Below are 11,814 nucleotides of genomic sequence, written 5' to 3'. Positions count from 1 at the left end.
GCTGCTTTATATTGTTGCTCAGTTTAAAAGGAACACTATTGGGGCCAGCTCCAGCATCCCATATGGGAGTTGGTTTGAGTCTCGGCTCCTCCACTACCAATCCAGCTCCCTGATGATCCAGCTAATGCACCTGGGAAAGCAGTAGAAGATGAAGATGGCCCAAGTCTTTGGGCCCCTGCACCCATGTGGGAGACCCGGAAGAAGTTCCTGGCTCCTGGATTCAGATTGGCTCAGCTTGGGCCCTTGTGGTCATTTGGGGAGTGAACCAGTGGATGGAAGACCTTTCTGCCTACCTCTCTCTGTAACTCAGTCTTCCTAGTAAATAAAAATACATTCAAAAAAATTTTGTTCCACATGATATATTATATGGTGCTATTTCATTTTTATAACTTCTACTGCAGTATCAGAAAATAAATCTCAGGCAAGATGTCGCTGAGCTGGAGGAAAAACATGTTCTTCTCATTGAAAATACTCCTTAGATTCCACCGAGATCACACATAGGCAGCCTAAGAGTGGGGCTCACTCCTTCACTGGAATACCCCATGGCGTCTGTCCCCACACAGCTCGCTCCCAGCTCCTGGTCTCCTGTTAGGGGCCCTGGGACGCTCCATCACCCACTCACACTAAAAGCTCAAGGGCTTCGCGTGTCACCCACTGCCTGACAGCTGATGCCCGTGAAGTGTTAAGTGAAGAGTCCCCTGCCTGCCTCAGCCTCTACTTTGCCCTCGGCCTTTCTCCTCCTTGGTGACTTCAGAACCCCTCTGCTTCCCTCAGGAGAGGGCAGATCCCTGCTTCTGTGTGAAGAACTTGGAGTCCAGTCCACGCAGTTTGACAAACTCAGGTCCGCAGCCTTGTTGCTGACCTTATATGTGCAGACCACACACACACGCACACACACACACACATAGTGTTTCTCTTCACAGTTCTTCCATGTGTCCTACACCCATACATTTCCTCTTTCTTCTGGAGCTATGACCTCCATAATTCCTGAAAAAACCTACTTTTCTTTCTAGTTCAGATACAATCTGGTTATTAAGGGAATTTCCTATGCTTCCATATTTCTGCTTAAACATCTTATGGTAGATGTAGGCCAACCACTTTCCCTATTTATTCTTTGCTGGGTTTCAAGTTACATTTCTCAGTTCTATCTACCTTTTCTGTCTTTTCTTTCACACTTTGCCTTCAATCTCTTAGCCCATCCTCACCGCCTCACACACTTTCCAAGAAACCAGGAGCCCATCTGGAGAAGTGTCCAGATGGACCGCGGCTCATGCCAAACTGCCATGCAGGTCCCACACTGTGAACTCCTCAGACCCAACATTCCTGAATTCATAGATGACTCCCCTGGACTGTGGCAGCCACAAGGGCAGGACCTGTTTCTGTGCTGACCAGGGTTTCCCTGTAGACTCTGTGGCTGCCTGCAAAGTGGTCAGGGTCATTTACGTCTGCTGAGGTGTTGGGAGGTTTATTTTTCACCGCATGATTTGAGAAGTACATGTGCACTACACTCAGAACCAAATCACCATCTTTAGGAAAATCCTGAGCCTGATCCTCCCCCAGCCACCTCTCCCCACACCTCACCCACAGCACAGTCATAACTGCAAGCCATCTGCTCTCTCCTGTCTGCACCTGAAACATCCTTTGAAAGCAGTGTCCTGTGTCTCCCAGAAGACTAGGAGCAATCCAAGGATGGTTTAATCCCTCCCAGATCTAATCGGGATGTTCCCAAGATAGAGTCTGTCCATTTTCCATGAAAATTTAATGGAAGAAGTGGGATCTAGGAATAGAATGCTCCACACCAGTTTCCTACAAAAAAATTACAATAAATGTCACAGAATTTTTAAAGCTATGGGTCAAAAAAGATATAATTACTGTTGCTAATTTATATTTTGTGAAATACAAGTTCCAGTTTTTATTTTACATAAATATTTCTAGAAATCCATATAGTTTTATTCAGGATGAATTTTTTAAAGGAAGTTATAGAATTTTGTTATGGATCAGTCAATGACAATACTTTTACCAAGCCATTGAATCCATTACTTAAAAATGAAGGAGCAGGCATTGTTGCACAGTGAATTAAGTTGCTTCCTGTGGCACTGGCATCCCATATGGGCACTGGTTCAAGAATCGGCCGCACTACTTCCAATCCAGTTCCCCACTAATGTGCCTGGGAAAGTAAACAAAGATGGCCCAAGTGCTTGGGCTCCTGTGCCCATGTGGGTGATCTAGAATTAGCTCCAGGTTCCTGGCATCAGCCTGGCACAGCCCTGGCTGTTGCAGCCACTTGAGGAGTGAATCTCTCTATACCTCTCTCTTTTAAATAAATAAAAAATAAATCTTAATTTTTTTAAAAAAATTAAGACTCTATTTGCAAACTCTTAGAGCTACCATCTAGTTGCTAAACAATTTTCACTTATTTAACATCATTTACTACTTTCTGGTAATCGATGTTTGTATCACTAAAACAAAGAAATCAATAATAACCAAGTAAAAATTCACTATATATTATGTATTTTTGTCAGGGTAGATGATCTTCTGTGACAAAAATTCCCCAAATATTTGTGACAACACAATAGCATATTGTTTTTCACCTAAGCCATCATCCATTGTGAATTGCCAGGACCTCAGACTTCTGTTCCATGTCACTCCTTCTACTGCAGACAGGGAAGAAGTGGGGAGAAGGCACAATATCTCTTGCTGCCTTGGAGATGGAGGTGACAACCTATATTTCCAAGGATGTTACATTAGCTGGATGTAAGCCACATGACACCACCCAAAGTTACATGGTTGCATTGCCTGAAGGAGAAAAGAACTGGCTATATGCAAGGTCACATGGCTTGGTCACAGACCAGACTTGTCTATTTATTTTATTCTTTCTACACATAGACACAACCCCCTATTCCACAGAAGAGACTTAAGGTCCGGGGCAGTCCCTCATCCACTTCACAGTTCAGGGTCTCTGGGAGACACACCGTCTTCTTCACCCTGTCCTTTCCATGTGGTCTTCTTTGCCCGGCAAACTGAGAAAAAAAAGATCAGTCCTTTCTACCCCTGAGACAATCCATTTTCAAGGGGATGGGAACTAGATAACTCCAGTGAGGAGAAGGGGAGACAGACATAGCCAGTATCCAATCCATAGGAACTCTAAAAGCCACTGTGGTGACAAGACGAAGTCCAGCCTCCTATCGGGGATGATGGAAATTCAGTGACATGACTTGGCACTCTCTTGGCCTTTGGGGGTTGTTCCTTTCTCCTGAAGTGGGTTGTGTGTTCTGTTCCTGGGAAGTGTTATTTAGAGTGTTCTTCCAGGGTTTCTTAGGTAAAACAATTCCACCAGAAATCCTGAAGGCTTCTGATTTGCTCCCAGTCAACTCCCTTGACAATAACTTGTTTCCCTGACCAAATTTTCGAGTCAAGCTCATTTCTTTGGTTCCTTGCCCCCATTTCTCTTTTCCTTAAACTTATTGCTATTGCCCAGTACTCTCCAAATCTATATGGCTAGAAAGACTCCATTTTTAATTCCACCTTTGCCACTACGATTAGTCTTTAATAGGTCTTTCTTTCCCCGTGGTATTATCTCTTTATTTTGTGATTGAGAAATGGCCAAATTTTCATCCTGAGTTTATCAATACTCTGTCAAAGGAACTTGGTAGTAACCAACACTCAACAAATCTCTGCATCTTTTCAGTTCCTTCTTTTTTTACGAGTTTACTGGGTAACTAGGCTGATTTTTAAGTAACAAGTAACAATTTTTCCAACTACCTTAACGCAAAGTAATGTTTAGGGAGATAATGGGATAGTGCACCAGGAGACACTCTGATGCCCAGTAAGAAAGGCAGTTCTGAATTATAAACACAGATAAAGCCAATATTATCATTGCATTTTAAAAATCTACAGTTCAGAGTCCAGCCCTGTGACATAGCGAGTAAAGCTACCACCGCCTGCAGCGTTAGCATCCATATGGGCACCAATTTGAGTCCCGGCTGCTCCACTTCTGATCCAGCTCTCTGCTTATGGCCTAGAAAACCAGTGGAAGATGGTCCAAGTACTTGGGCTCCTGCACCCATGTGGGAGACCTGGAGGAAGCTCCTGGCTCTTGTCTTCAGATCATTTCAGCACTGTCCATTCAGGTCATTTAGGGTGTGAATCAGTGGATGGAAGATTCTCTCTCTCTCTCTCTCTCTCCCCCGCCTTCCCTTCCTCCCTTCCTCTAACTCTGCCTTTCAAATAAATAAATAAAACTTTTTTTTATAAAACCACAGTGCAGGATACCAGGCCAGGTGGATCTTCCCATTGACTGAGACACCCAAGAAAGAGACTATAGTGACTTCTGGGCCAGAATTTTAGGGAAGGATACTACTGTAGGCTTCTATTGGACTCTGTGTAGCCAAAGCCACACGCCAGGTGTCAGAGCAGTAAAGAGTATATTAGGGTAATTTTTTCCCAATATTCAGTTACTTTCATGCTAGAATGCCTAGTTTTAGAAGAATCCCATACACCTTTACTGTAATATTTACCATAGCTTTGTTTCAAAAAGGCATATTTCCAGGATTATAATGATATATCTACCAAATTAGAGTCACTCGGTGGTGCTGTCACACTTGAAGAGGTAAAGGGTGCTAACAGAGCAGCTCTATGGTGAATAAGCTTCCTGTTCTCAAAAGGTTCCCATCTGTGTCTTGATTCAGTCTCTTCTTGTAGAGCCCAAGGAATACGAAGAATATTGGAGCAGCTAAACAGACAACCTCCGCACACTTCCCTCGGAGCTGATCTTCAGCCTGAAGAGCTCACCAGGGTCTGTGTAAAAAGAAAGATTCATCAGGTCCTAAATACAATTGATCACACAGAGTAAAAGCAGAGGGCAGAGATGTTCTCCTTTAACCCTGCCCCTCTCCCTCTTACTCCTTCCACCTGGGCTGAACTGCCTCTGGGGCACCCAGGCAGAATCAGACTTGGAGAATTTGCGTCAGGTAGTCTCTTGACCTCGAACTCTCTTCCTTCCCTACTCTCAATAGCTAACCATTCACTTCCTCGAAATGTGGTCAAACACTATTTCTTCAAGGCGGACCCACAACCACCACCCATACCTCTTTGGTCCCCCCAAACGCTCACAATACTCTTCCTTTAACACATCATTTACATAGTCACCCAGTCTATTTACGTTTTACTCCTACTATCCCCTGTGCATAGGAGCTCCACAATGTAAGACTTCCTTGTTTTTATTTTCTAAGCGCCTCAAGTGTCTGGAACACTGCCTGAAACATTGTAGATCCTCGATATCGGATATTGGCCGCATGAATTGGAAACCTTTCTTCTTCCTAGAGCTGCAGACTCCTTGAAATTTTCCACCATCGTCACCAGCAATGACTGCAACGCTAAGCAGAGTTTCCAGTGCTGGGCACGTTTCTCCGGGTGGGGAGGTCCTGGGACAGGTCATCACCTGAGGCTTACCGGGTTGTCATCTCAGATGACGTGTATTCACCTTGAGAAATAACCAATCCTGCTCACTCAGGATATTCCACTTCTCTTCAAATGGGGCTACAACCTCCCACCGGGATGATCCTAAATTCTTGAGAATGATGTCTATTTTGGAATAGACTGTGTTTCTAAACCTGAAAAATCAAGAGTGTTTGGCACTTTTATGCTTTTCCTTATGTGGTGGAAAGAAGTTGTAGCTATTGTGCACTATGTGTTTTAGTAGCTAGAAATGCTTTGGAGAAGAAAGTGAAGAAGTTGTTATTAAAATAAAAAATAATGGAACATTCTAGTAGGACTCTTGCAGGTTGATTCCAAATAAGCAATAAATAAATGTGGCCACTTTCCCTAAGATGCACTTGCTTCATTACCAGAGCCAGCCTCTTTAGTTATGATTCACTTCATAGTAGACAAGGGAAAGAAAAAAAAAGCTATCAAAATTTCAAAAATCTGGTCTAATTCCTTCATTTTTAAAAAGGAACTTATTGGGGCTGGCGCTGTGGCTCAGCAGGTTAATGCCCTGGCCTGAAGCACTCGCATCCCATATGGGCGCCGGTTCTAGTCCCGGCTGCTCCTCTTCTGATCCAGCTCTCTGCTGTGGCCTGGGAAAGCAGTGGAGGATGGCCCAAGTCCTTGGGCCCCTGCACCCATGTGGGAGACCTGGAGGAGGCTCCTGGCTCCTGGCTTCAGATTGGCGCAGTTACGGCTAATTGGGGAGTGAACCATCAGATGGAAGACCTCTCTCTATCTCTGCCTCTCCTTTCTCTATGTAACTCTGACTTTCAAATAAATAAATCTTTAAAAACAAAAGGAACTGATTTTGTTTAATAGGAAAGGAGGGAGAGTGAGAGAGAGAGTGAGAAAGAGAGTGAGCTCCTATCCACTGGTTCACTCTTCAAAGGCTGACAATGACTTGGGCTGGGGAACTCAACCTAGGTCTCGCGTGTGGATGGCAGGGACACGTTCACTTGAACCATCATCTGCTGGTCCTAGAGTCTGCACAGGCAGGAAGCTAGAATCAGGAGACAGAGCTAGGACTCAGCCCCAGGGACTCAGATGTAGGATGTGGACACTTTAACTGGCATCTGAACTGCTAAGACAAATGCCGATCCCCCCTCCTTAATCTTTTTCCCTTAACTCATTTAAAAATTTTTTTTGCTGCGTAAAAACTGTGAATTTTATTTTCAATTATGTCATACAAAGAGAGATTCTTGATACTAAAATACAAATTTTAGTAAGGAAAAATGCAAAGTAAAGAGGAAGAAGAAGCAACCTAATGTCATAATGATGGTTTTAGAAGCCAAAAAATATCTTCACAGGTTGGGCAGGCACTCTCCCAGGGTATCAGATGTGTTTCTCCCTGGGCCTGAATGGAAGCCCCTCTGTGAACACACTCACCACTCCTTAGCACTACCATCCCAGTCAGCTCCTGTAATCTTGCCTGCATCTCCCAGGAACGGTTCTTCCTAGATCCCGGAGACATGAACTTCAGGTGTCCAGCACCTAACACATTTCCACAAAACTCACCACCCTGCCACAAGTGCTTTCCCCAGGGCCCACCCACCACAAGTACCCTTAACTGTCTCCTCAGCTCCCTTTGGAAGCCTCCTTTGTCTGGGTATAGCAGTGTCTTTCCCAAAGCTAGAACAACCTCAGAAGCTGTCAGGGTAAAAGCGCCACACAGACCAATGTAGCCTCCCTCTTGTAGCACGCCATCAAATTCTGTTCCAGACCTGCTGCTGTGAGACAGCTGCTTCACAAGCCTCAGGTCTTGATCTTCCCAGGATGAGGCTCCCCGGTGAAGCCTTCTTTCCTGAACTCACTGCCTTGCAGCATTCCAAGAGCAGGTGGACAAGGATCACCCCCATCACCCCAACCTTTCCTGAGTCTCAGGAGTTTGGTTGAAGTCTACCTTGTGCTGACCCATCTGAGTTGGTGTGCTCCGGGAAGGAATTTCTACCCTCTGGAGGACTGTGTTTCTACCTCTGCTTCCTAAATTTCATACCTCTTCTACGATGGTCTTCACCTGGCTTCTCCTAGGCTTTGAAGGGTAGCCTGTAGTCTCCAAACTCCAGACTTTGTAGCAGATTGTATATTGCAGGCAGCCCTAGGTGAGTGAGTTCAGTTTCATTTTAGCTTGAGCAGAAGAAACCTGAGGGAATTCGGGTTGTTTGGTCCCTGCTTTGGCTCCTTAAAAGGGACCCCCAGGAAAGGCAGGACTGTCAAGGCCACGTGGGGCAGAGGAGTGGCAGGGCTAGCAGATATCCCGGCAGCTGCAGAGCCTGGCTGTCCTCGTGTGTGTCTGTATCGCTCAGTTGCCCCTTCACTGATCCACATCCCACGCCCTTCTTTGTAGACGTGAGGTCTTCTTTGCACACATACCAAAAGGATCAGTTTAGCTTTTTCTACCCTCCCAGGCCTGGATACACTGAGTGAGTGATACATACAGAGACCACTCCTGCCCATCTGGTGCAATTCAGGACGCCACATCCACAGCCTCCCAGGAGAACCAGAAACACCTGTTACTGACCTCCACATCCCCTTCAAATAGTAGGCAGCACATAAGCCTTGCCTGTGCTATGCATTAGGATCCAGAAGAGAGGCCATTTTCCGTCGGCATCAGCCCCAGGACTTCCTTCTCTCTCTTTCCGCCCACAGCACCCTCCACATGAGTTCGGCGCCTGCGCACAAAGGGCTCTCGGCGGGATTAAGGTTCGGGTGACGTGATTGTCAGGCAGCGAGTGTCGGAACAATGTCAAGTGGAAAGTTTCATCACCAACGATGAGCCAACGAGCAGATGAGTGATTGGGTGAATCATGGTTGCCATGTCTGACGCGGCAGCCTCCAAGTGTCCCATTTCCTGGAGGCAGGGCTTGTTCCCTGCATAAAAAGCCAGCTGGCTGGGGATGCCACAGCAGATCCTAGTGGCCACACAGCCTGCTCTTCTCTGAACACCAGGTGAGTCTCTCCACTAGGACTTCTTTCCTCTAGGTATTCGGTTTGTATTGAAATCCCCTGGGCATTTTTGGTGTCTTTTCCCCCATTATTGAAACTTGGTCTCAGACATGCAAACTATTATCCACGTCAGAGGTTCTAGGAATAGCTTTGTTTTACAAGCAACGATGATTGGGCTTGAAGGGACTGTGCACATAATCAGTCTGCCCGATCCATACTGCAATGTCCACGACAGGACCTGGAGGAGTTAGCACCAGGATGAGGGGTGGAATGCAGGGCCACAGTACTTCTACTGGGATCTCCATTTCTTTTGTAGTCAGAATTTTATTGCAGAAAATTTTATTCCTTGAACAAAATTTTGTAAGAATTTACAAATTTGGCACTTTGGCAGCTAGAAAATAGTTTAGGCAACAGGAATATATTCCATGAACTTACTATTGATCACTAAGAGCTAAAACACAGCATAGTAATAGGTCCCTGGTGATCAGGGCACATGTGGTCTTAGCATCAGGAGGCGAGTGGGGAGAGGCTGGAAGGCTTGCTCTAGAAAATCCACCCAACGGTGCCCCATGGGATGTGTGTGAATAAGTGGTTGCTTGGAAGCTGCCACTGTGGTTGAGTGGACGGAAAGCACTGAGGCAGAGGGGTGTGTGAGCCAGGGCAGAGGTGGAACCGTGCAGCCTTCCTGGAGGTCAGAGTTGCCCTGTACACAGTACATCATTCTTTTTATCGGAAATGAGTGAATGGACTGAAGCTATTGTGACTTTTTCCCAAAGAACTTCGTGTTTCTGTGGGTTTCAGCAGTTTAAGTTCACACTCCTTGTTGTGCTGTGTTGCTAACTGGGTTTAAGATGTGCTGGAAGAGAGAGAGAGCATGGGAGACGCCTTGCTCAAGCAAAGCAGGACAGATCACTTTCAGATGTCTCCTCTCCAAAGGCTTAGGAGTCACTAATGTCAGGTGCAGCAGTTAGGATCCCAGTTGGGATTTATTTATTAATTAATTATTAATTAAAAAGAGATAGCAAAAGTATTCTTGTGGTGAAAGAGAAAGAACACCTGCTCAGTAAGAGACCTCTAGTGATGTTGAGCATCATTTCCTCCTCAATTGTTTCCATTGAAAATCAGCCTTTCTCTCCCTAGGACCAGCTGCCACAGAAACATGAGTTCTCAGCAGCAGAAGCAGCCCTGCACCGTACCCCCTCAGCTGCAGCAGCACCAGGTGAAGCAGCCTTGCCAGCCTCCACCCCAGGAACCCTGTGTCCCCAAAACCAAGGAGCCCTGCCAGCCCAAGGTGCCGGAGCCCTGCCACCCCAGAGTGCCTAAGCCCTGCCAGCCAAAGATGCCGGAGCCCTGCCACCCCAAGGTGCTGGAGCCCTGCCACCCCAAGGTGCCGGAGCCCTGCCACCCCAAGGTGCCAGAGCCCTGCCACCCAAAGGTGCCGGAGCCCTGCCACCCCAAGGTGCCTGAGCCCTGTCCAACCGTCACTCCAGCACCAGCTCAGCAGAAGATGAAGCAGAAGTAGCGTGATCCACAGTCACGCCCTCCAGGAGAGGAGCACCGCTTGCTGAGCAGCTTCTTCCCATTCTGCTCAGAGGTGACCTGCAGTCACAGGCCCTCCTCAGTGGCACCCTAACCTCACGACCTGTGCAGCTTTCCTTCCCATGCACTGTAGGAAGTAGGAAGCCTCGAGGTAGGCTGACAGTGTTGGCTCTCGAGCCAGTTTCCAGCTGCTCAGAATTCATCTGAAGACCGATCTGTGGTGCAAACAACTGAATCGCATTTGTTTTACCTTCATTAAATTCACTTTTAATTCCACACCTGACTGTGTGTGCTGTTGTCTGACTCAGCTCTTTCATTCATTCTCCTCCTGAAGCAGGCACTCTACACACACAGAGGTTGGTGAAGAAGGGCTTTGTTCAGAAGGAGGTTGGTCCTGGCCATGGTCCTGGGAGGCTGCCCCACTAAGCAGTGCTGCACTGCTAAAGGGAAGTTCCTGCAATGTCAGCCTGAGGCTGTAGCTCTGGGCAGCCAGGGCTGCAGCAGGCTCTCTTCTTGCCATGCAATGAGGCGTACTGCACTTTAGTTAGGACCTGTCCACGCTGACTCAGACTGTCTAACCCTGAGTGCCCTGCCCCCAAACCTGGCTTCCAGACTACAGACTTATCCAGCCAATTCAAGTTTATATCAAGGAATTCTCCTGCTTCCATATATGTGAATTGTCTCTTCATCCATTACTTCCATACACTCACAATAAAAATTCCCAAACACACGCACTTTTGCAATCCTATTCAATTCTTTCTCTTCCATTCTCTGAGTGCCCATGCTGTGTCAGAAAAGGGATGAGGAGGATGTGTTATGCTGCCAGGAGCATTTGCAGTTTCCCTGGAGGAATGTGCTTCACTCCCCATTCAAACACACACACACATGCACGCATACACAGGATAAGGTGTACTGTCATATCCAAGTTACACCTCCTGGAGCCAAAACCACCTAACCAAATAAACAAACAGAAAAAAAATAGGTCTGATCATGCTATGACTATTAGTTTGTGTAGGCTACCTGCAGTAACAAAGGACTCCTATTGGCACACTCATTGCAGAAGTTATTTCTGCCTCATGTCCAAGTCCAAGGTGAGCTGGTAAAGTCCTTGCTCCATGCAATCGTAATAGGACCAGGTTCGTTCTCTCACATGCACGATCATTGAGTGCCTTGACCTCCTCTGAACATGCTGTGATTTCACTCTCAATCCCCTCAAAGTATCTTTTGAATTCCCTTGTGATTTATCCATTGATTATTTATGAGTGTGTTTATGTTGACATATCTGTAAATTTTGCAGATCTCTTTCTGTTGTTGCTTTCTAATTTTGTCAATATAGCTGGAGAACACACTTTGTATGATTTAAAATTTAGGTTACCTATTGATTCTGTGATATAACAGAGTTTGCATCCCTCCTAGAGAATGGTTCATATGAACTTGAGAAAAATGCGTATTCTTACATTGTCAGATGGAGTGCTACCCAGATGTCTGTTAGGAATACTTTTTTCTGAGGACAGGGCTGTGACTTAACATGTGAAGCTGAGGCCTGCAGGGCCAGTATCCCATATGGGCGCCGGTTCGAGTCCCAGCTGCTCCACTTCCAATCTAGCTCTCTGCTATGGCCTGGGAAAGCAGTAGAAGATGGCCCAAGTGCTTGGGTCTCTGCACCAGCATGGGAGACCTGGAGGAAGCTCCTGGCTCCTGGCTTCAGATTGGCACAGCTCTGGCCATTGTGGCCAATTAGGGAGTGAACCAGCAGATGGAAGACTGCTTTCTCCTATCTCTCTATATATCTCTGTCTCTCTCTCTCCCTCTCCCTCTGTGTTACTCTTTCAAATTAAAAAATAA

At 46.3% G+C, this 11,814-nt stretch overlaps 1 protein-coding gene across 1 annotated transcript; it reads left to right on the top strand.

Moving 5' to 3' along the window:
• Positions 1-8,057: 8,057 nt before the first annotated feature.
• Positions 8,058-9,974, top strand: LOC149125511 (uncharacterized). Its single transcript, XM_089336965.1, has 2 exons — positions 8,058-8,433; positions 9,571-9,974. Exon 2 carries the CDS (start codon positions 9,590-9,592, stop codon positions 9,950-9,952), a length of 363 nt encoding a protein of 120 aa, XP_089193091.1. The 5' UTR covers positions 8,058-8,433; positions 9,571-9,589; the 3' UTR covers positions 9,953-9,974.
• The last annotated feature ends 1,840 nt before the right edge of the window (positions 9,975-11,814 follow it).

Source organism: Oryctolagus cuniculus, chromosome 7 (assembly GCF_051225735.1).
Source record: "Oryctolagus cuniculus isolate XC-2025 breed Fujian yellow rabbit chromosome 7, ASM5122573v1, whole genome shotgun sequence".
Taxonomy (NCBI): Eukaryota; Metazoa; Chordata; class Mammalia; order Lagomorpha; family Leporidae; genus Oryctolagus; species Oryctolagus cuniculus.
The sequence above is the reverse complement of the archived record's forward strand: the minus strand, read 5'-3'. Positions and strand labels throughout refer to the sequence as shown.